The 24,932-nt window shown below is 40.9% G+C and overlaps 1 protein-coding gene across 3 annotated transcripts in view; it reads right to left on the bottom strand.

The window, feature by feature from the left end:
- The window catches only part of SVEP1 (sushi, von Willebrand factor type A, EGF and pentraxin domain containing 1), a 573,162-nt gene that overhangs the window by 246,446 nt on the left and 301,784 nt on the right, over nt 1-24,932 (bottom strand). For all 3 annotated transcript variants that reach the window (XM_082255001.1, XM_082255000.1, XM_082254999.1), the window contains exons 14-16: nt 24,598-24,706; nt 19,806-19,988; nt 14,339-14,572 (exon numbers count right to left, since the gene is read on the bottom strand). In XM_082255001.1, the coding sequence (XP_082111127.1) occupies nt 14,339-14,572; nt 19,806-19,988; nt 24,598-24,706 (526 nt within the window). The remainder of the gene's footprint in view (nt 1-14,338; nt 14,573-19,805; nt 19,989-24,597; nt 24,707-24,932) is intronic.

Below are 24,932 nucleotides of genomic sequence, written 5' to 3' on the forward strand. Positions count from 1 at the left end.
GACTGTGGTCACTCTGGCATTGAAAGGGGGCACACTGTGGTCAATCTGGGGGCACACTGACTGTGGTCACTCTGGCATTGAAAGGGGGCACACTGTGGTCAATTTGGGGGCACACTGACTGTGGTCACTCTGGCATTGAAAGGGGACACGCTGTGGTCAATCTGGGGGAACACTGACTGTAGTCACTCTGGCATTGAAAGGGGGCACACTGTGGTCAATCTGGGGGCACACTGTGGTCACTCTGGCATTGAAAGGGGGCACACTGTGGTCAATCTGGGGGCACACTGTGGTCACTCTGGCATTGAAAGGGGGCACACTGTGGTCAATCTGGGGGCACACTGTGGTCACTCTGGCATTAAAAGGGGGCACACTGTGGTTAATCTGGGGGCACACTGTGGTCACACTGGCATTGAAAGGGGGCACACTGTGGTCAATCTGGGGGCACACTGTGGTCACTCTGGCATTGAAAGGGGGCACACTGTGGTCAATCTGGGGGCACACTGTGGTCACTCTGGCATTGAAAGGGGGCACACTGTGGTCAATCTGGGGGCACACTGTGGTCACTCTGGCATTAAAAGGGGGCACACTGTGGTTAATCTGGGGGCACACTGTGGTCACACTGGCATTGAAAGTAGGGAAAATTGTGGTCAATCTGGGGGCACACTGTGGTCACTCTGGCATTGAAAGGGGGCACACTGTGGTAAATCTGGGGGCACACTGTGGTCACTCTGGCATTGAAAGGGGGCACACTGTGGTCAATCTGGGGGCACACTGTGGTCACTCTGGCATTGAAAGGGGGCACACTGTGGTTAATCTGGGGGCACACTGTGGTCACACTGGCATTGAAAGGGGGCACACTGTGGTCAATCTGGGGGCACACTGTGGTCACTCTGGCATTGAAAGGGGGCACGCTGCGGTCACTCTGGCATTGAAAGGGGGCACGCTGTGGTCACTCTGGCATTGAAAGGGGGCACGCTGTGGTCACTCTGGCATTGAAAGGGGGCACACTGGGGTCACTCTGACATTAAAAGGGGACATGCTGTGGTCATATATATATATAAATAAAACAATAAATATTGTATTGTTTTTTTGTGCACTACAAATAAATATGCGCATTGGAATTTGTTGATATTTTTTTTCAAAAGTAAAGTAAATTAATAAGTAGTGAAGTTACTTTTCAAATGCAGTAACTAGTAAAGTAATATCATTACAATTTACAGAAATAACTAGTAACTAGTTACATTTTTTGAGTAACTATCCCAACACTGATTGCAATATGCTGTATATATATATATATATATATATATATATATATATGTGTGTGTTTATATATATATATATATATATATATATATATATATATATATATATATATTACTTTGCTTCATTGGAGACCCTCCTGAGAAGCAAAACATTTACTTACAGCCCCTATGCAAATAGTTGATGACCCCATTAGTTTTGCTTGTACAACATGCTGGGTAGTTTTAACATATATTACATTCATAACAGACTTTATAAAATACAAGTACACATTTAAAGAACAATGGAATAAAGTGACTCTAAATACAGCCTGTACATACTTATAACAAGATTCTTCCTTACGTCCTCAAACAATGCTTGCTATTTGTTACCAACTGAATTCAGTTCTGTTTGACCCAGAAGTGCCCAGATTTTCACCTGGGACGCATTAGTGACTAGCAATTTTTGAATCCGGAGGCACATTATGAATTCCTTATTTTGTTTTCTATTTAAAGATTTCTACCAGGTTTTTGCACAATGCGCTTAAAAAATGCTTGATTAATGTTTACCTTTCAAAACCTTCCGCTTTATCTATACTAGTCATGAGCAAAAGCTGTTTACTGTGATAGTAGGAGAAATGCAATGTTCTACTGCAAAGAAATACTGCCATCTGCAGTTTAAATGCATGCACATACTGGCATTTTGTTTTCTGCAAGCCTAAATGTTCTTCAAGAAGCCAGGCTGATTTAAAAATTAGTAAAAAAAAAAAAAGAAAAAAAATATGGTCTATAGTGCATGTATAGTGTCCCGAATCAACGCGTTTTGTCTATTTAGTTAGTAAAAAAAAAAACCTTGAGCATGGAATCAAGGTCTCTAATTGCTGCTGTCACTAGACAGACTAACCTCAGGAATCATTCAAAACATTTTACATGATAAGACTGTATAATATAACCAGTATGGGGTTGATTTAATAAAACGTATCTATTCTCCCCATAGAAACAAACACATTACAGCTGTCATTGTTCTAGAACAAGTTACATTTAGAAGAATTTACATTGACTGATTTGACTGGCAGTTTTTGCGCAGCTCAGAAACCTTTCTTACCATCCATGTTTTTAAAATAAAATACAAGCACAATTAAGAAAAGCAGACTTTCCGTATAAGGACTCGGGAGCATTTTACATTGCTATTAGGCACTCTGCCAAACAGGCAACCTTCACACTGATCCAGCCACATGCTATGCTGATATTCCTTTGCTCGCAGCATGGGTCCTTTGATAAACAACTACAGGGTAGCATTGTTCGAGGTAGGCAGCAGGTGACCGTTCATTTCAGCATTGCTCTCCAAGTTATTGCATTAAAATGCATACATTTTACCTTTACAGATGAATGCCTCTGCTAGACCCAATGACCTTGGAGGCCATCTTATTAGTGATTAAAGGTTCTAAAACAGTAAAAACTCCAGGCTTGGATGGCTTCTTCAACCTTCTCTTTAAAACAATTCCAATTAATCTCTAATATGAAAAGGTTGTTCCATAGCTTGCAAATATGAAACTCACCTGAAGCAACCTTTCTAGAAGTCTATATTGCTTTACAGCACAAAAGAGCTCGGGCCCTTATAATTATTAATTATTATGAAAAGATACCTATAAAGACCAGACCCTGGTAAGTAGCTTCAACTCTTTGCTGTCTCGCTTATACATAAGGAAGACTGTCCTTATGTATAATAAAAGATACCTATAAAGACCAGACCCTGGTAAGAAGCTTCAACCCTTTGCTGTCTAGCTTCATCCACTAAGACCAGGTAAGATCTATATTAGTTTGGCCAACCCAAAACATGTTCATCAAAGTCAACTCTACTGTATGTTGCTATCTCTAGATGCCAACAAGGCATTTGATAGGGTGCTAAGTAGTGTTTTGTAGTTCCCTGTGACTACAGACTGCCAGACACTTGTAATTTTTGGCTAGAAAAACAGGACACTTGCAAAGAAACAAGTGTCTGGCAGTCTGTAGTCATGGGGAACTACAAAACACTACTCAGCACCCTATCAAATGCCTTGTTGGCATCTAGAGATAGCAACATGCAGTAGAGTTGACTTTGATGAACACGTTTTGGGTTGGCCAAACTAATATAGATCTTACCTGGTCTTAGTGGATAAAGCGAGACAGCAAAGGGTTAAAGCTACTTACCAGGGTCTGGTCTTTATAGGTATCTTTTATTATACATAAGGACAGTCTTCCTTTTGTACAAAATGTAATTTTTGGCTAGAAAAACAGGGCACTTGCAAAGAAACATTTTGTACAAAAGGAAGACTGTTCCTATGTATAATAAAAGATACCTATAAAGACCAGACCCTGGTAAGTAGCTTTAACCCTTTGCTGTCTCGCTTTATCCACTAAGACCAGGTAAGATCTATATTAGTTTGGCCAACCCAAAACGTGTTCATCAAAGTTAACTCTACTGTATGTTGATTTCTCTAGATGCCAACAAGGCATTTGATGGGGTACTGAGTAGTGTTTTCTGTTTGTAGTTCCCTAGGGCTATAGACTGGCTATAGCTTTCTCTTTTACCATTTGCCACTCTTTGTTAAGGATGGGGCTCACATTTGTAGCCACACAGGAATTGCACAAACATTCTGTGTTCACAGTTTGGCCAACAAATAAAACTGAATAGGGTGCTCACACGCTCACTGAAATGAAGCTTTGGTTGCAGTCGGAAGTCATTCATTTAGTGGTGGTATTACAATTGTCACAAAATGATAACCTTCCATTGTGCAGACTGCAAATGTCTTTGGATACAAGTGCAAATGGTCTCCGAGGAGTCTGTGCGGGATGGCTGCCTGCCTGCGTTCTAGCAACCAATAAAGTAATTCATTGCTAGGATGCCAGCAGCTACATGGTTATCAGTTGTTATCGTAAAAAACAAAATTCCCACAAAATTCATACCAGACACTTATCCATTAACCACTTCAATACTGGGCACTTTTACCCCCTTTTAGCAGAAAACAAATTGGCCTAAAATGTTAAAAAATTTTGATTTTTAATTTTTTTTTGGAAATGTTATATAGCAGAAAGTGAAAAATATTGGGGTTTTTTTTTTTGCAAAAATTTAGCTTTTTTTGTTTATAGCGCAAAAAATAAAAAATCGCACAGGTGATCAAATTCCACCAAAAGAAAGCTCTATTTGTGGGGAAAAAAGGATGTTGATTTTATTTGGGTACAGCATCGCACAACTGCGCAATTTTCCGTTTAAGTTACGCAGTGCCGAATCGCAAAATAGGGCCTGGTCATTAAGGGGAAAAATCCTCCGATCTGAAAGTGGTTAATCACCACTGGGTTTTTTATAAACCCAGAATAAAAAAAATAAACAAATAAAAGAAAGACCGAAAATTTTGGGGGAAAAAAGAAGGTTCTTATACAAAATTTTTTAATTTTCTCCTTCACAGAGATGTGTGGATGAGGCTGAACTGACGGGACTGATATGCTGCACTGATGAGGCAGCACTGATGGGCACTGATGAGAGAAGCTAATAAGCAGCACTGATTAGCACTGATAGGTGGCACTGATATGCAGCACTGATAGGTGACAAAGATAGGTAGCACTGATGGGCACTTATAGGCGGCACTGATATGCATCACATATGGGCACTGACAGGCGGCAACAATGAGCACTGACAGGCAGCACTGATGGGCACTGATAGGGGGCACTGATGAGGAGGCACTGATGGGCACTGACCTACATCACTGATGGGCACTGAAAGGCAGCACTTATGGACACTAATTGACATCACTGATGGGCAATGATTGGCATAGCTGGTGGGTACTGATTGGCATCAATGGTGGGCACTGAATGGCTTCACTGGTGAGCAACACTTGTGGGCACTGACTGGCATCACTGATGGGGCGGCACTGATTATCAGTGCAGATGTCCTACTTGAGCAAAGCCACTTATCACTCTCCTTTCCTCACAAGCTGTCAGCGTGAGAAGAGAAATGTCGGTAACTGGTTCTTCCTATTTACACTGTGATCAGCTGTGATTGGACACTCATGGTAAATAGCCTACGCATAGGCTCTTTACCGTGATAAGAGATGCGGTCAGTCTGAGAGAAACACCACACCACTGATTGTTGTGATGCACGCCCCTGTGGGCGCACATGAGCGGCTTGTTCTTAAGGACGGTATATGATGTCCACTCTGTGGACATACCAGACCCTTATCCAAGCATGGATAAGAATGGCTTACTGGGAAAGCGGGTTTATGTTCATGGTTTCCTATTGTGACCTTACTATAAACACTTTATTGCTTCTTGTTTAAGCCTGTAATGTACAAAGAGCATGCACTCACCCCACTCGAATAACGCCAGGCCATATACCCATTCATTCCTGAACTTTAATAGGAGATGAGTCCTGTAACAATGCTTCTGCAGTAACTATCAAGAAGAATGCCTTTAAAATACTCCATAGAAAGAAAAATGATTTCAGTTCAAATATTGAAGACCTCTAGTAATCTTCCATCTGTGTTCTTTGAGGGACGTGAGGAGAAAGGTATCTATTCCCACAGCTGGTGGCTCTGACAACCAGCCCAATAATACCGAAATACACTTTAAGTGTTACTAAACCCGGAACTCTGCATTCAGTATATCTGGTCTCCCACAGTACACACAACATGGAAATTTAATTATTTTAGTACGAGCAGGGCCCTCCAATTTCTCCTGTATTGAATTGTATTGTAACTGTATTGTCTTACCTCATATTGTAAAGCGCTGCGCAAACTGTTGGCGCTATAGAAATCCTGTATAATAATAAATATAAACTGCTAAATACCTATTCTCATCAGTAGTATATAGCAGTCTTGTCACTTATATCAATGTCATGTCAAGCACTGGTTAGAGCTTGTAGGAGGAGTTTTCATTCTCCTCTGACTGTCCTATGAGGCTGCATGACTCCTGACCCTCTGTCTGGACAATGCTGATTGGCCCTGTGCTGATCACATGCACCCTACCAATAAAAACCCCAAAAACTCTCTAGCAATACACACTAAACTGAGCATGTGCAGAGTGCCCCCAAGGTTCTGTACTATCAGGAGACGGAAGAAGGGGAGAATCAGAGAAGACAAGCTCAAACAGCCTTTTGACACAATGCACAGTATTAACCCCTAAACTTCCACAGTGAGTATAACAACCATGCTTTACTGCATATACAGACTGATTTTACTGTTGTGGGTTTAATAACACTTTAAGTCCATCCTATTAGAGGCTGTTTAAACAGATATCCTCTTACCATATTAAAATGATTTATTTATTGTATTATGATTTTTTATAAAGTATTCTATCATTTGAAACACTGGACACATTTTACAAATAAAGGGTATGTTTCATATTAGGTGTGCTCAGAACTAACTGTCCAGAACCCTAAGCTGCCAAAGGAAAAACAGATCCATTACGGATGATAAACCACCAAAAATATTTGGAGATTGTTGTACTAATTCTGTGCTTTTTCATTTCTGCCTAAAAGCTTTTGTAGTCTTAGCTAAGTATGCTTACCATTAGGCTCTGTTCATATATTGGCATCTCAGGACGCTGGCAGAATCGCAGCAATTCAAAAGTTGCTGCTTTATAAACATGGCAGACCGCTGTTCTGTCAGTAATGAACACAGGGATCCTGTGCTCCTCTTATTTAGGAACACAGTTCTCTGTGTTCATCCAGTGAGTACAACCCTTTTACAGTTAGAAAGCAGCCCCTAGGGACACATTTAACCCTTTGATCACCCCTGGTGTTAACCCCTCCTGCCAGTGTCATTATTATAGCAACAGTGCATATTTTTACCACTGATTACTGTGGTAATGTCACTGGTACCCTCAAAACTGTCAAAAATGTCAGTTAGGTGTCCGATCTGTCCGCCGCAATGTCGCAGTCCCGCTTAAAATTGCAGATCGCTCATCAGCGGAGACTCCGGTGCATGGGGCAGGCGGCTCTGATTGCCGCCTGACACCGGCGATCGTCCTCTGGGAGAGAGGGACGGGCAGCTGTTGTAAACACAGCAGACAGTTCTTCTCCCCGGAATGATCACAGAGCTCCTGTGATCCTTCTATATAGGAACACAGGTCTCTATGATCATTTCACAAGCCATGCCCCGCCCACAGTTAGAAACACGCCCCTAGGTACACATTTAACCCCTTGATCACCCACCGTGTTAACTCCTTCCCTGCTAGTGTCATTATTACAGTAACAGGGGAGCACAGAAAAACAAGCACAACTGATTTGGAGCACCACAGCACTTTCCATTGTCTCAATAAGCACTTGAAGGACTCCTATTTATTTGTGAACATTTGCTTGCACTTATTTGCACTAAGTCACTTATATAATTGCACTGGGTACCTTTATATCTGATGGTTCTAAAAAGTTTATTTATTAGAGAGATATTATGTTTAGCAGCGCTGGCACTTCTGTTTTCCATATTTTTAAGCACTGATTACTGTAGTAATGTCACTGGACCCCCAAAAGTGTAAAAAATGTCTGTCAGGGGTCCTCTCTGTCCGCTGCAATGTCACAGTCCAGCAAAAATGAAAAATATTGTTTTTTTTGTTCAGAATTTTCACTCTTTTTTTGTTTATAGCGCAAAAAATAAAAATCGCAGAGGTGACCAAATACCACCAAAAGAAATCTCTATTTGTGGGGAAAAAAGGACATCAATTTTTTTAGATACATCGTCACACGGCATGCGCAATTGTCCGTTAAAGTAATGCAGTGCTGAATTGCAAAATATGGCCTGGTCATTAAGGGGGCAAATCCTTCCGGTCCAGAAGTGGTTAAGGGAGGAAAATCTTCTGGTCCAGAAGTGGTTAAAATAAATTTGCAAAGATTTCTAACAAACTTTTTATTGTATTGTTTGTGTAACCTTCCGGTCCAGAAGTGGTTAATGAATGCAGGGGAGAATTTAGGTTATTAGGCTGAACTTCCACTTTAAAGATTCATAGTCTAAAGGCAAAACATTCTATTGGTGAAGGAACTTCATAGTTTTACCTATCCCCCTTTGGCACGTCTATTTTTTTATATAAACATGTGCCTTCTGTGTACTAATTATTATTTGTTTGGTTTTGTTTCTGTTTAAACATCAGATTTTAGGGTTATAAAGACCCCTTTTTCGGAGCGGAGCCGGCCAGCGAGGGAGATGGGCGCATAGTATCACAGCTCCCTGCTCAGCGATCGTACCGGAGCCTACAGCGACGCCAAGGGTCACAAAAGCGGATCACCACATAACTCCACGGATGCCTGGGAGATCAGCCACCATGTCGGGGAAGAGAAAAGGGGGATCGAAGCCCGGTAAGCTGCTTAATTTCTTCAGCCCGGCAAGCGGGCAGCACAGCCAAAATGGCACCGGTGCTTCTCCCCATGCTGCCTCACAGCAGGCCTTACAAGCAGGGCGGCATTCTGCACAACAAATAGAGGCCTCTAGCAGCAGCCCTGATCCCAATCTCTCTGCTAACAGCATGGATCCTTTCCCATCCCACTCTGCATGCTCCAGCCCTGCTAAATCCAAGCTTAAATGACATCACACAGAGGGGGACCCTACTCCATCCTGCAGAGCAGATGACACCCTGGAGTTCCATGATACTATCTGTTCATTTCCCACTACTGGCCAGCCTGTGATGGACTCCCTATTAAAGGAGCTCTATTCATGCAGACATGCTACAACTGATGACCCAGTGCAACTCTGCAGTTGCTGCGGTAGATACTATCGTCGCACGAATTGAAAATAAGATGGGGGAATTTGCTGATACATTCAACACCATGGTTGATGCCCACAATTAGCACGCAAATTATATAGATTGGCTGAAATCCAAAGTTGCAGACTTAGAAGGCTCGAGGCGCAATAATATTAAAATCAGAGGCATCCCAGAGACAGTCAAACCCCCTGACCTGTCTGAGTACCTGACCACCATCTTTCAAGAAGCAATGCCTGACATCCCACCTTGTGATCTGGCTATAGACCGGATCCACAGGCTCCCAAAGCCCAAGCATATCGCAGCCTCGCTTCCACGGGACACTATAGCCAGAATCCACTTCTTTACAGTCAAAGAAAGGTTTATGTCGCTGGTGAGGAAGGGTTCTAATTTACCACCTGCTATGAACAACCTCACCTTTTATGCCGATGTTTCTGCGTTCACTATGAACAGGAGACGCAACCTCTTCACTATTACGAAACCACCATATTCCCTATAGGTGGAATTATCCAGCAACTCTGGTTACCAAAGGGGAAAGGGAGCACAGGATCTCATCTATGGATGAAGGTTTAACCCTACTCAAGAAGTGGGGTATACTCGAGCCAGAGGAAGACAGCCTAGCCGCCCAGACCTGAAACTCTGATTTGTTGCTATCAGGATGCTCTTAGTGACCCTCCGGGTTCTACTGTTTACAACCACTATGCTCCGGGCGACTTGCTCGGCTATACACTGTTCGTTACTACCCCCAAAACAGCGGTTTTCTATAACCGTACAGACTACCTCAAGGTGTCGCCTTTTTTTTTACTTTTTTACGGTTTTGTTTTGTGTTGTTTTCTTTTCTCTATACTCTTTTTTCTTTTTTCTCTTATCCGGCACCAATACTGCACCCGCTAGCCTCCTCCACCTGTCTACTGAATTGGACGCTCACCTGCTGCACAAACCTGCATTCTACGATCAATCACTGCTCCACCTGGTTTGTTCTGCAAATCTCCACAAGAGTACGGCTTAATCTCGGGACTGAGTAAGTGCACTTCATACTACTGCTATTTTACACCATCTCATCCCCTGCAGCACAATGTAATTTAAGCTCCTATCGCTCAACATGAATGGGCTTAACAGCCCCCATAAGAGGCACATGCTCTGGAGAGAGCTGAAGGACCACAATTGTGATATCGCTGCTGTACAGGAAACCCATTTCGTAGTGAATAATCACCCTAAATTATCGATCAAGCATTTTCCACATGTCTTTTACTCAAGTGGCCCTAAGAAGAAGTGCGGAGTAGCTATTCTTGTTAGAGACACTTTAAATTTCACCTTGCTCTCGCAGACAACAGACCCGGAAGGTAGATTTCTGGTCATCTCGTGCTCCATTGATGGAACTACCTATACCATTGTCACTATTTACTCCCCGAATACAAGACAAACCGCTTACATCAAAAGATTGTGGCGCACGATCACTCCTCTCATCAAAGGCCACGTTATCCTCTGTGGCGACTTCAATATAGTGTCCAATTACCAACTGGATGTCTCTAGAGGTACACCGAGGCACCAATACCGAACAGATCTGTCCTTGTTCTTGTCCACTGCACACCTCTATGATGTCTGGAGATGTCATAATTCTTCCGAAAGGGACTTTACGTTTTATTCTAAAGTTCACCACTCATATTCGAGAATTGACATGTTCCTCACAGACAAATTTCTACTACAAAAGATATCCTGTGTTAAAGTGGGCTCAATAACATGGTCTGATCACGCCCCCATTCTTATGACTGTTGGAGATATGCCTTTTACAACTAAGGCAAATAGATGGCGCTTTGATGCCTCTATTCTGGCAAATAAGGAGGCCGTTACTGAAACTCTCTCAGCGTTAAAGAAGTTTTTCCATTTCAATGACACTGCTAATCTCTGTCCATTTACACTGTGGAATGCTCATAAGGCATTTATGAGGGGTGTGTTGATGTCTAGGGGGGCGAATGTGAGGAGAAAGAGAAGGCAACAGCTTAACACTGTATTGGAGTCTATTAAATCCTTGGAAAGCAAAAATAAAACGAGTCCGTCCCCAACGTGCGCGGCTGAGCTCGCGCGCCATCAAGCGGAGCTACGTGTCCTTCTGATTTGTCAACATGCCAACATCATGCGCAGGCTGAAAGCTTCTCAGTATGCGCACGGTAACAAAGCTGGTAAACTTTTAGCCAACCAGTTAAAGACCCAAACAGCAAAACAAAAAGTACCTTACTTACTCCACCATTCTACTGGAGTGAGGTTGACCAACCCGAAGGATATCGCTGACGCTTTTAGTCAATATTATAGTTCTCTCTATAATTTGAGAGACGATGCCTCCACCCCAAAACCGTCGGCTACAGACATTCAAAATTTTCTATCCTCGATTCCCCTCCCTAGCTTAGGACTCTCTGACGTGGACCAGTTAAATACCCCATTTTCTCTACAAGAAGTGTGTAAGGCCATCAAATCACTCCCCAAGGGTAAAGCCCCCGATCCGGACGGATTTACGTCAGAATATTACAGGCTGTTTGCTGACTCTCTCGCTCCTCACATTCTTAAAGTGTTTCAAGCAGCGTCAGATCAAGCCCATTTTCCGGCTGAAATGTTGGAAGCGACAGTAGTGACCCTTCCGAAATCTGGTAAGGAACCAAACAAGGCACAGGACTTTAGACCTATTTCACTATTAAATGTGGATCTTAAAGTTTATGCTAGGATCATAGCCGATCGTGTGTCTCGTTTCCTTCCTGGGCTGATTAAGCCTGACCAGGTAGGTTTCGTGTTGGGCCGTCAGGCTACCGACGCCACTAGGCGCCTGGTTGGTCTTACCCACCACGTCCACGCTGCGGGTATCCCCACTGTGTTCTTGTCTCTTGATGCCGAAAAGGCTTTTGACCGGAAACACTGGGGATACCTGCAGCGGGTCTTAGAAACCTTTGGCTTCCAGGGAAGGGTCCTGAACGCTATAATGGCTTTGTATACTGCTCCATCAGCCCATGTATTCACTGAAGGTCTTTTCTCAGAACACTTCCATATCACAAATGGAACGCGACAGGGCTGCCCCTTATTGCCACTCATTTTCGCCTTGCTCATAGAGCTTCTGGCGGAGAGGATGCGATCCCACCCTGACATCCGTGGCATAGCACTGGGAGGAGTGTCCCACGTCATTTTGATTTTTGCGGATAATGTTATATTATCCTGTACTGATCCGGTGTCATCTTTAGCCCATGTTAAAGCAGTCTTACAGCATTTCCAATCTATTTCATACTACAAGTTTAATGATCTTAAATCTAATATATTAGGCATAGCAATTAACACTCATACACAATTACAGATCCAACATTTAGTACACTACCAGTGGCAGCCTGAAGCTAAAGATTACCTGGGCATTAAATTGACGGCTATTCCATCCAATCTATTTAAGTACAACTTCCCTCCAATGCTTAAGACAACTTCCCAAGACCTACTTAGACTGCGGAAGTTCTACATTTCATGGTCAGGCAGAAATGCTGCATTTAAGATGTTGATTTTACCCAAAATCTTATATATCTTCAGGGCCCTGCCCATTCTGGTCCCTAATACTTTCTACAAGTCCCTGCAACAACTATTAAGCGCATACCTCTGGGATGGGGGTAAACCTAGAACCTCCCATAAAACCCTCACCAAGCAGGTCTTGGCGGGTGGCATGGGGGTTCCATCCTGACATGAAGGATTACCATATGGCGGCTATACTATCCCAGTCCCAGCAATGGTTCTCATCCACCCAATACCAATTGTGGGTATCCATGGAACTGGCCTCCACACCCTATGAAACCTTGTCTGATGCTATTGTCATTGCCCAGATACATCCAAAATGTTCATATTGGACCCATCCTACAATATCAGCTACACTTTCAGCTTGGCAATACTTTCTTACTAACATGTCAAAGGGGGGAGAACTACACTCTTTACCTTTTCCATTAACCGCACTAAGCACCATCTCCCCTGACTTGCAAGTGCACCATTGGAAACATTATAACCTAGCCCCTCTGACAGATTTATACAGGGGCTCCAAACTCCTTACTTTCAGGGAGCTTTGAGTGGGAATTTTTGACCTACAAACGAATGACACATATCTTGGCCTCTCTACTGGCATTACACGTTTCCCTGCCGACTCTAATATATAAGTTCTGCTTTACTGATGCAGCGGCAAGCCGCGGTATTCGTTTATTTTACAATGCTGTCCGTGATAGATCAGTGTTTGTGAAGTCCTCCTCGCACTTGAAGTGGGAGCGGGACTTGCAACGGACTTTCACCACAGCACAATGGTCAAAAGCAATCCGACTGAATTACACTCTTACTAAATGCTCTACGTTCCGGGAAGGTTCCCACAAAATACACCTTTGCTGGTATAGAACTCCATACACCATAGCTAAGTTTCAGATCAGCTCCTCCAATCTCTGTTGGAGGGGATGTGGCCAAGTGGGAACACTTCAACACATGCTATGGTCCTGTCTGTCCCTACGGAGTTTCTGGGCTTAACTACATCGGTTGATAGCCGACATAACGGGCATCTTTAATAAACTGCGGGTGGAACAGGCCATACTGGGCATAGGGATGGATTGGTACCCTCCCTCACATAGAGTATTCGTTCAACACATCTTGTATGCTGCAAGATTAACAATAGCACGCAGGTGGAAGGGCAATGTTCTTCCATCGCGACAGTAGGTGATTCAAATTGTGAAGGAATCTTATGAATATGAAAAGATACTATCGTGTTCTACACAAAACTATAAACAGTTTAGAGACAGGTGGAGCCAATGGGAGGCATTCTGTAATTATTTTGCTTCCTTCTTTTCTTTTACACTACTGAGTAGAGGTTACAAAGGTGTAGTGCGGGCGCGTTTCCTCGGGGCAAAAAGTGCTCCCGATAGGGTGCCTCGGGAGAGCGTGCCCCCACATGCATTAGATTATGCTCATTTCCTGTTGCATTGCATTTACTGTGAAGTTTACTCATTCTGGTACTGGTTGTATTGTCACCTTAAGCCGTGTGGCTTGTGTGTTTCTTTTTCTTTTTCCTTTCACTATAGAAATGTTGCATATACTACAATGCTACCTTGTTCAGCAATACGCATTTGTATTTCCAATGCTTTAACCAATGTTTGTTATCTTTGTGGAAAACCCAATAAAAATGTATTTAAAAAAATAAATAAAGACCCCTTTTTCCAGCATGCTACTTGGCTTTTTCTGTAAATGATTAAAATCTCACAATGTCATAAGAACATATTAGGAATGCTGTTTTTTTCTGTTATATGTACTTTGCTGAAGTGGGTAATAAAAAATGGAATGGCATTTTGGCCAACACATTGCACATAAAAGAAACACACAAGTTCCCTTACCACACATCCGTCCTTTTAATACAGAACCTGGCCTGCAGAACAAAACTGCTCTTCCTTCCTCCAGTGAGTTACTATCCGCAATAATCATCTCTGAGGAAAACTGAAAGGAGTAAAGGGGGGCCTTCCGAAGAGTCCTCTTCAGCCTATTCGTTATAGTTTCTAAAGTTTTCAGAAGGCGCTGCTGGTTATCGGATTCCACAGAATCATTCCTCCTATGTGGCAAAGGTACACTTGCTGAAAAAAATAAAATAAAGGAGCAGGGTCAACACCTCATAATAAACACAGTATGTTACATCTACATTTCTACTCAAGAAAATGACTGACCCACATATAAAGTCCCAAAATATCTTCATGTTAAATATTATGCAGGACTATTTTTTTTTTAAAAAATGTGAAAAAAAATTTCCGCGCTATCCCTATTACTCAACCCTATATACTATAGGAAGTAGCCTGAACCTTTGAGAAAGCCCATTGAGCTCTACGCGTGAGGCGGGCGGTGATGTAATCACGCTGTGACTAGGTGGAACTGTGTATGCCGAGGATTGTATTGTAAAAATGCTTCTTTTTTACTTATGAAATGTGAGTGGATTTTTATATGGAAAAAAAAAAAACTTTTTATTAGCGATTTGCACTATGATTCTTTCCCTTTTGCCTCCTTTATGATTGACACCATGTGTCCAAAAGTGAAGCCTTTTCAAGCCTTGTTGCTTTTGGAGGAGCCGCTCAGTACGATTATAATATTTATTATTTTATAATTCTATATTTGTATATATTTATATGTATGTATCGATCTATATGTAATTATGTATTGATATAATTAATTATTCACGTCAACTTATTTATATTTCTCACAATTATTTAAATAATTAAGTCTTATTCATTTATTTATTTATTTTTTCAATAATACACTTACGCCTGTGCGCAATTGCATCGGTGTTCCATACACCATTTTTTCACTCTATGATTGACACCATGCTGAGAGCTGCTGGGAGCCACGTATTTGGCATTTACAGCCAGTGGGAGTGGTGCCACTTATAACACTGCAAAGCGCATATAGACCTCCTTTAATTAGTGAGGTCCAATCAAGCAGGTGAGAAGACACCCATAGGTGGGGATAAGGGCACTATGGTGACAAGAGGCAATTACTGAAGAGTTTCTGGTGTATGGGACTGCCCCCCTTTTTTTCACGGACATTGAATCATTTATTGATGGATTGTATACACCGTATTTTTCGGCCTATAAGACAACTGGGCGTATAAGACGACTCCCCTACTTTTCAAGTTAAAACATAGGTTTTGGGCTATAATCGCCGTATAAGACTACCACCCCTCCCCCCTTCCGAAGCAAAGCAAGGCAACACCATATACCATATATGCCGAGCATAAAAATCCCAAAGGTAATTAAGTAAGTGTAATCGATGAAAGCCCTGGCTGTCTGTGCCCTAGTCACCAGCAAGGTACCGTAAGTACCGTAAATGTATTCTCTTATAAATCTCCAAGGTATTGTAAGTAAAAGTATTACAAGTAGATGTATAATCTCTCAAGGCGCTGGCTGTGTGGGAATCCTGTACCGGTATACTGTACCGTAGCTTCGGCTACGTAGTATACCACGCTAAGCCAATCACAGTGAGCGATGTATTCTATTATTGAATGCAAAGCGTGCTTGGATTGGCGGAGTCAGAGAGAGTAACATAATCCCGCCTCTCTGACTCTGCCATTTCTGACCATTTTACAATGTAAACACGCCTTTCAATGCAAACGCCGCTAAACACGCATAAGCGCGGCATGTAGACGCGCCAAAACTGATGTTTTTAAATGTTGGTTACTAGCTGTCAATGTCCCATTGTTCAGGAGAGCTTTTCAAATGTCCCGTGTACATGAAGCCTTAAAGCAACCTTGAGAAGCAAAAAAAATAAAAACATTTTTTTCTAATTAAATGTTTCTCTGTTGGCCCCCTTATTAACCCCTTAGTTTACTCTAATCAGCAATAATTAACTCTGTATTCTCCTTCTCCATTCAATTGTAAACTTCCTGGTGATTTTTGTTTTTCTAATTTATTAACTAACAGTTAGTTTTTGTTTGCTTTGCTCAATAATATTTTTACACCTTTTACATATATTTACACATATCACACTGAAAAAAGCGCAAAATTGAAAAAAAAAAAAAAAAACACTTTAATTCGGTTGTAAATAACTTTTCAATGCAAAAATCACAATTTTACAGAATAAAATGCACACTTTATGTGCAGTAACACTATTTATGTTTAAATTAACACTGAACAAAAAAAGAAAAAATGCCTTGTTTAGTTTTATTACGTCTAATTTTCTAAGGATTGCGAAAAAAAAAATGAGTGTTGCAGGACAATAGCCACAAAAAAAAAAAAAGCCTTGTTTGTCCTTAAAAAATGTATGTATTATGTTGTTTTACTAAGTAATGACAAAATTATCACAGAATAAATAGGCGTATAGCAGAAATTTGAAAATTGCTCTAGTCCATAAGGGGTAAACAGGTGTGGCACTGTGCCGCGCCGTTTACTGCATGCTGTCATGTCGTATTTCAATACCGCAAGATTTCATTAGACTTCCCAAAGACTCCTGGGATAGATGACGCCGATATTACAGGAGTCAATGGGAATCGCCTAAAGACGTCATGACCTAGGCAGCACGGGACAGGAAGTGCTGCCCGAAGATATAAAAAAAGGTATTTATAAACAAAAAAAGTATCCATTGTTGACTGTACACCGGAAGGACATTGGGAACAAAGAAACTTAAAAAGAAAAGGTGGGACTTTGCTTTAACTGACAAAAAAAAAAAATCACTCTGCTTTTAAAACACTGGTGCAAGCTAGGATTGACAGTTCAGGCTTGTGACTGGCCGTGGCTGGGTATAAGCAGCTCAGACTTTGTAATTGTGCCATTGTATTTCATATTCAACAAAACCAGAGCCACATTTAACAGCTAACTTTTTGTGGTGAGTACCAGTAAGCCTAAAACTGTATTAATTCAGGCTATTGTATTATTTCTACACATTTTCCATTTTTTTCATTATAAGGAAACTGGAGGAGATGTACTCCTGCTAAATCAATTTGAAAGCATTTTACCTGAGAACTCAAGCATGCAATTCGTGTTTATATAAAAATACGACAACGTATTGCTGAAAAACTCAAAATCAACTGTGTTTTTTTATTGTTTGACAAAATCACTCCAACTCTTTGGAAAGAATATTAAGATAACTTCAGAGGTATGACACAGACTAACCAGAGAGAAATGATGCATGAATATGCTTAACTGGATTACATACCATACTTTGCTCTCAATATGCTGAGTTTTGAAAAGTAATGCCGTGACACGTAAAAGCCGATTTACAAAAAGGCGGTGATTTGTATTGTATGAACTTGCCAGCAATTTCTCCAGCAAAGGCATAGAGCTGTGAAGCCAAGGCTACCAAACTCTATCAGTAAAAATGTGAATAGTCAGCATATTTTTTATGTCAATTTGGGTAAAAACTTTGTAAATATTTGAATTAAAAAAATTATGCCAGTTTTTTCCATGTAGAATATTAGATTAAAAAGAATTCTACTAATAAACGGTACATATAGTCACAAGGTAATGATGATGATGACAGTGATTATGATAATAATAACAATAATGATAAAAATTACAATACTATCCATGTTTTATTTTAATGGAAAAAAAACTATTAGGCTCCTTTCACGCGGCCGCTCCGTGTGAAAGGTCCGCTGCGGGACTTTTTTTTTTTTTTTTCCACGGAGCGGATGACATTTCTGTCATCCGCTCCGTGTGCCCGCATATCATCCCATCCGTTTGCGGATGATATGCGGACATAATGTAAGTATATGGCACTGCGGATGTCAGCGGATGACACCGCTGACATCCGATTTTCCTTCCTTTCCGTTTTTTACACGGAAGGAAAAATGGGGTTCTGTTCCATTCGTAAAAACGGAACAGAACTGACAGGAGGAAAATCAGGTGTCAGCGGATGGTATTCCGCTGACATCCGCAGTGCCATTCACTTACATTATGTCTGCAAATCATCCGCAAACGGATTGGATGATTTGCGGACACACGGAGCGGCCGTGTGAAAGGACCATTAGAAATATTAATTATTTCTATTATAATTATTATTATTTTGTTTATATTTACAATTATTATTTTAAATAATATTTAAAACTATAATAATCTTTTAAACTTGTTCTACCATTTACCCATTAATTCCCATACAAAATCACCATGATCCCTCCTCTCCACCCCTCCTCGGTTCTCTGCAGGAGTATGGCTGTTTTTCCTATATTTACCTTTTTTTTTTGTTTTAAATAAAATGTTCAACAGCCAGCAGCCCACTGATGACATCACAGGAAAACATGGCGGCACCAGACCTAGAGCTGTCAGAAGAGAAGAGGATCTCAGCTGGACAGTGCTGGATCCGTGAGTATCTAAACTTAGCAAAACTCACCACCAGGTAAGCAGGGGCTTAAAAAATGAAGGGATGAAGGGTGAAAATCCTCCTAAACATACTACTACCATCACAGCTTTATGACAGCTAAAACAAGTACCCAATTCAAGGATGATGTGAAGCAAAACCCTTATAAAGTAAACAAAAACTGCCTTTACCTTCCCTGACTGAGCCAAATTCTCCTTGATTTGTGTCTCACACACTCCCCTCCCAGACACTGCAGCCCACAGTGGGATAGCAGCAAAGGCAGTTCTGCCAACCCAGAAAGCAGTGGGCAAGACTAGGTGTGGTTATGTGCTGAATGCCAGGCTACAGGCTTATGAATCAGCAGTGGCAATGCTAATAGCTACAATCCCTGCAACATCTTCTCGCCCCACTGTAGTTCAAGCAGTCCACTGCCTAAAAGATAGTGACAACTCTGCTTCAAATTTAGGAGTAGTGCAGCATCCTTGCCACCCCATCACTGGAAGCTGCGCTAGAAGGACACGTATTTGTGACACTTTGTAAGGGGGGCTAAGAGAAAACTGTAAGTTTAGATACACTTATAAAAAGGTGCTGCAGCACATATTTTTAAGAATGGGAGTCCATAGTTCTGCTTTAATCCCCACAGACAGATGTGCATATATTAGTTAATATTTCCCTATAAAAAGAGGTTCCCCTATTTAAAAGTGCATTAATGAATTGTTTCTTACCAAAAAAAATACCTGGGATGGAATGACTAACAGGAAAGTTAATGGATTGAGTACTGAAATTATTATTCTTTATAATTCGCTCCAAATGGAATATGTTTAACCTATGGGGAACACTTACTGAGAAAATGATATTACCTTCAGTAAAAAAATAAAATATAGTATACATTTAAAAAAAAGGTATGTTCTTTTCTTCTCATTTCGATATTGATGTAACTTTCCTGCTTCAGGATTCAAACATGTTTATTCAATTAAAATGTTATATAAGTCAATCTAAAAATATGTTTCTAATGGAACCTGTACTAACCTGTTATGTTAAAAATAAACTTCACTTTCTGATCTGTGGCAGGGATATTCACTTTTTGCCTTTTCACTCTTAGTAATGATGTAGAGTCAGATGCAGACTTTTTCCTCAGTTCATCCTCTGTCACATCAAAAAAGTCATCATAGGAATAATCTAGTCTATTGGCAGCTCCCCATCCACCAGGACCTGAAAGAATAACAATTAAATGTATCAATAATGCAGCAGATCCTCATTATTTGGCTAAATAGCATCTCAATCTTACAGGATTTGGCTATATTAAAATATAATACTTTACAGTTTTAAAGCTAAAAAATTACATTTTATTAAAAAATAAAAAAGAATGTTTGAGATCTGACATAACAGATTTTAACTCACTAAAACTGGAATTTGAGATCTAATCAGTTTATTGTTAGCTGACAGGAGATTTTTTCATTTCCTTCACTAAAGATAAGATATACCTTATTAGCCATAGACTGAAACCCGTGAATACTCTTTGCCAAAGCAGCCATTTGGTAAGTACCATAAGTGCCAGACTGACCATATACTGTAGCTCTTACTGTGATTAAGTTCTCTAACCATTTTGTGTTATGCCAAAACAAATAGTGATTTATGATTTTCTTCTAGGAAAGCTGTTAACTCCGGAATGTCAAAGCAAGCATGTAATGTCTTTGTTCAACTATTAATAATCTATGAAGGATACAGGCTAAGGCATATTTTTTAATTAATCTGCAACCACTCTTCATAGCTCCCAACTGTTCCTCATTTCGAGGAACTGTCCCTGATTTAAAACAAAGACTCTGTCTCTGTCCCTCCTTCCTTCTCATTTGTCCCTCATTTTGGTCTGATCTATATAGTTTATATATATATATATATATATATATATATATACACACACAGTGGGTACGGAAAGTATTCAGACCCCCTTAAATTTTCCACTCTGTTATATTGCAGCCATTTGCTAAAATCATTTAAGTTCATTCTTCTTCCTCATGAATGTACACATAGCACCCCATACTGACAGAAAAACACAGAATTGTTGACATTGTTGCAGATTTATTAAAAAAGAAAAACTGAAATATCACATGGTCCTAAGTATTCAGACCCTTTGCTCAGTATTTAGTAGAAGCCCCCTTTTGATCTAATACAGCCAGGAGTCTTTTTGGGAAAGATGCAACAAGTCTTTTACACCTGGATTTGGGGATCCTCTGCCATTCCTCCTTGCAGATCCTCTCCAGTTCTGTCAGGTTGGATGGTAAACGTTGGTGGACAGCCATTTTTAGGTCTCTCCAGAGATGCTCAATTGGGTTTAATTCAGGGCTCTGGCTGGGCCATTCAAGAACAGTCACGGAGTTGTTGTGAAGCCACTCCTTCGTTATTTTAGCTGTGTGCTTAGGGTCATTGTCTTGTTGGAAGGTAAACCTTCGGCCCAGTCTGAGGTCCAGAGCACTCTGGAGAAGGTTTTTGTCCAGGATATCCCTGAACTTGGCCGCATTCATCTTTCCCTCGATTGCAACCAGTCGTCCTGTCCCTGCAGCTGAAAAACACCCCCACAGCATGATGATGCCACCACCATGCTTCACTGTTGGGACTGTATTGGACAGGTGATGAGCAGTGCCTGGTTTTCTCCACACATACCGTTTAGAATTAAGGCCAAAAAGTTCTATTTTGGTCTCATCAGACCAGAGAATCTTATTTCTCACCATCTTGGAGTCCTTCAGTTGTTTTTTTAGCAAACTCCATGCGGGCTCATGGCAAAACTACCACAAGAGGACACAGTTTTAAATTAGAGGGGCAAAGGTTTAAAAGTAATATGAGGAAGTATTACTTTACTGAGAGAGTAGTGGATGCATGGAATAACCTTCCTGCAGAAGTGGTAGCTGCAAATACAGTGAAGGAGTTTAAGCATGCATGGGATAGGCATAAGGCTATCCTTCATATAAGATAGGGCCAGGGACTATTCATAGGATTCAGATATATTGGGCAGACTAGATGGGCCAAATGGTTCTTATCTGCCGACACATTCTATGTTTCTATGTTTCTATGCTTTCATGTGTCTTACACTGAGGAGAGGCTTCCGTCGGGCCACTCTGCCATAAAGCCCCGACTGGTGGAGGGCTGCAGTGATGGTTGACTTTCTACAACTTTCTCCCATCTCCTGACTGCATCTCTGGAGCTCAGCCACAGTGATCTTTGGGTTCTTCTTTACCTCTCTCACCAAGGCTCTTCTCCCCCGATAGCTCAGTTTGGCCGGACGGCCAGCTCTAGGAAGGGTTCTGGTCGTCCCAAACGTCTTCCATTTGAGGATTATGGAGGCCACTGTGCTCTTAGGAACCTTAAGTGCAGCAGAAATCTTTTTGTAACCTTGGCCAGATCTGTGCCTTGCCACAATTCTGTCTCTGAGCTCTTCAGGCAGTTCCTTTGACCTCATGATTCTCATTTGCTCTGACATGCATTGTGATCTGGAAGGTCTTATATAGACAGGTGTGTGGCTTTCTTAATCAAGTCCAATCAGTATAATCAAACACAGCTGGACTCAAATGAAGGTGTAGAACCATCTCAAGGATGATCAGAAGAAATGGAAAGCACCTGAGTTAAATATATAAGTGTCACAGCAAAGGGTCTGAATACTTAGGACCATGTGATATTTCAGTTTTTCTTTTTTAATAAATCTGCAACAATGTCAACAATTCTGTGTTTTTCTGTCAGTATGGGGTGCTATGTGTACATTCATGAGGAAGAAGAATGAACTTAAATGATTTTAGCAAATGGCTGCAATATAACAAAGAGTGAAAAATTTAAGGGGGTCTGAATACTTTCCGTACCCACTGTATATGTATATATACACAATGCACATTTTTATCTTTCAAAATGTGTTTCCGAGTGCTAAACCTTTCATACATTTTCTAAATTGCTGCATTTGTAAATTTCAAAAGCCTATATAAAGGAATAGTAGTGGTACAAAAAGCACTTGTGGGTTTAACTAATCATTTTTTTGCATAATTCTCCATTTAAGGGGGGCGTGGCAGGGGGTGTATAATTTTCCTACATTATACTTTTGCTAATAGGTGTCCCTCATTCCCATCTCAAAAAGTTGGCAAGCATGCTTTTTACATCTTACCTAATAAGAACAGCAGCATCATTCAATAAAAAAAATCCTACTTCTTAAAGTAGTCCTACGCCCACTAGAAAACCTCTCTCCCCCACACCAACTTTTCTTCAGATAGCAAAAAAAATTAAGTCTGTCTGAGATATAGGCATTGGCGGCTAAGGTAAATGCATCTATTCTGTGTCTTTGTTTCACACAGATTCCACTACCTTCATCAGCTACGACCTGTATGTACTGAAGAAGTATAGCTTGCAAGTACTCTGAGAAATCTAAGTACATGCTCCTACCATTATGGGGCTTCCTTGGAGTACGGCAAGCTATGCTTGCAGTATCAACCAGTACTTTTTAAACAAAAGAGCAGATCATGGTCCTTCACACTGTTGGGGACCATGACGTGAGTGAAATAATTAATTAGTTCTAGTATGGCTTTGCAGGCCCCACAGCTTGCCCACAAATCTTGCAGGTTGCCATTTTTAATTTACATTTTTAGGATATTCTGTTTTGTATTTGCAGGTTTACCTTTTTAATATGCTGTACATGGGTTGGCCTGGTCTAAATATGCAGGTTGCCTTGAATTATATGTGTAGATTGCCTTGTCTTCCGTCTGCATATTGGCCTGTTATATATCTGCAGGTTTCCCTGTTTTATATGTGTAGATTGCTGTACTTTATATGCACAGGTTGCCCTGTTTTATAGCTGCAAACTTCCCTAGTTTATATCTAAAGATTGCAGCATTTATATCGGCAGGTTTCCCTGGTTTATATCTAAAGATGGCTCTATTTTAAATCTGCAGGTTGCCTTATTTTATATATGCAGTTTGCTCTGTTTTATATCTACCGTTTGTTATGTCTTATTTCTTCAGGTTGCCCTAGGCTATTTATCCAGATACATTTTTTTGTTATGCAGGTTGCCCTGTTTGTAATTAGCATACAGAAACCTTCACTTGCACCCACAGTCATTGAGGGACAGCAGACTTAGAGAACCACCTGACTTAAGTCACAGATTTGTGACCTGTCCACTCCACTGTACTGCCGCCACATCCTGACACTGAATGAATGAGTAGTAGAGAACTGGCAGTGACATTAGACAATGACAGTGTTGGTATGTAGTAGCAGTCCACAGCATATTCTTGCCATCTTTTGAGCTTGGTGGGTTACCTTCACTGCTGCAAGCACACTACTCATTTATCCAGTGTCAGGTTGCGGCAGCACTCCAGAGTAGGCTCCTGTTTTTTTATGGACGCCAGCTGGATGCATAAGTAGCAGGACAACTGATGTAACAGTAAGGGTCCCTGTTGATGGGCTTTTGTTTGCTTCAAGAAGCTTTTGCATTCCATACAAGTGCATGAAATGCAAAACCCACTTGAGGCAGATCAACTGGAATGTAGTCAACTGGAGGCCATAAGTACCAGTTAACAAATTCTGCATATTTATAGAAGCGTCTCAAATTGATGTCAAACTAATTCCATTGACACAAGCCCAAAGCGCATAGATACAGACCGTAAGGTTACTGCAGGTATTTAGCAACCCTATTCTTTCAGTCACAGGCAGAAAAAAAAAAATGTAAGTGGGCCGTATGTCCCAACCCTTAGGCTGTAGTTTGAGGATGCCTGCCTTAAAGTGCATCAAAAAGTGAAAAATCTTAAACTTGTAAGATTGTATAATATATATTAATACTGTTAAAAGTTACCTATAGCAAACCCATTCTCATAGTCATAGTTGTATTCAAGACACTGTCTTTGATACTGATCCTCAAGTCGACAATCAATATCATCAACATCATTGCAAAAGGAAGGGACCTGTAGAGAAAGACACAATTTGTACACTTGAGTCAACAAAGGCAAATATATGTTGTTTAAATAAAATAATATACATATGTTGTATGCTAGGGAGTTGTGGTTTAAAGAGGAGAGCCATACAAATAGATGTACTGAAACTAAAGATAAATTAGAGTTTTAAAATAGTATAAGTATATGAACTGCAATGCTATACCCAACTTCTGTGTAGGGTGCACATTTTGGCTTA

Source organism: Pelophylax lessonae (assembly GCF_965119305.1).
Source record: "Pelophylax lessonae genome assembly, chromosome: 1".
Classification (NCBI taxonomy): domain Eukaryota; kingdom Metazoa; phylum Chordata; class Amphibia; order Anura; family Ranidae; genus Pelophylax; species Pelophylax lessonae.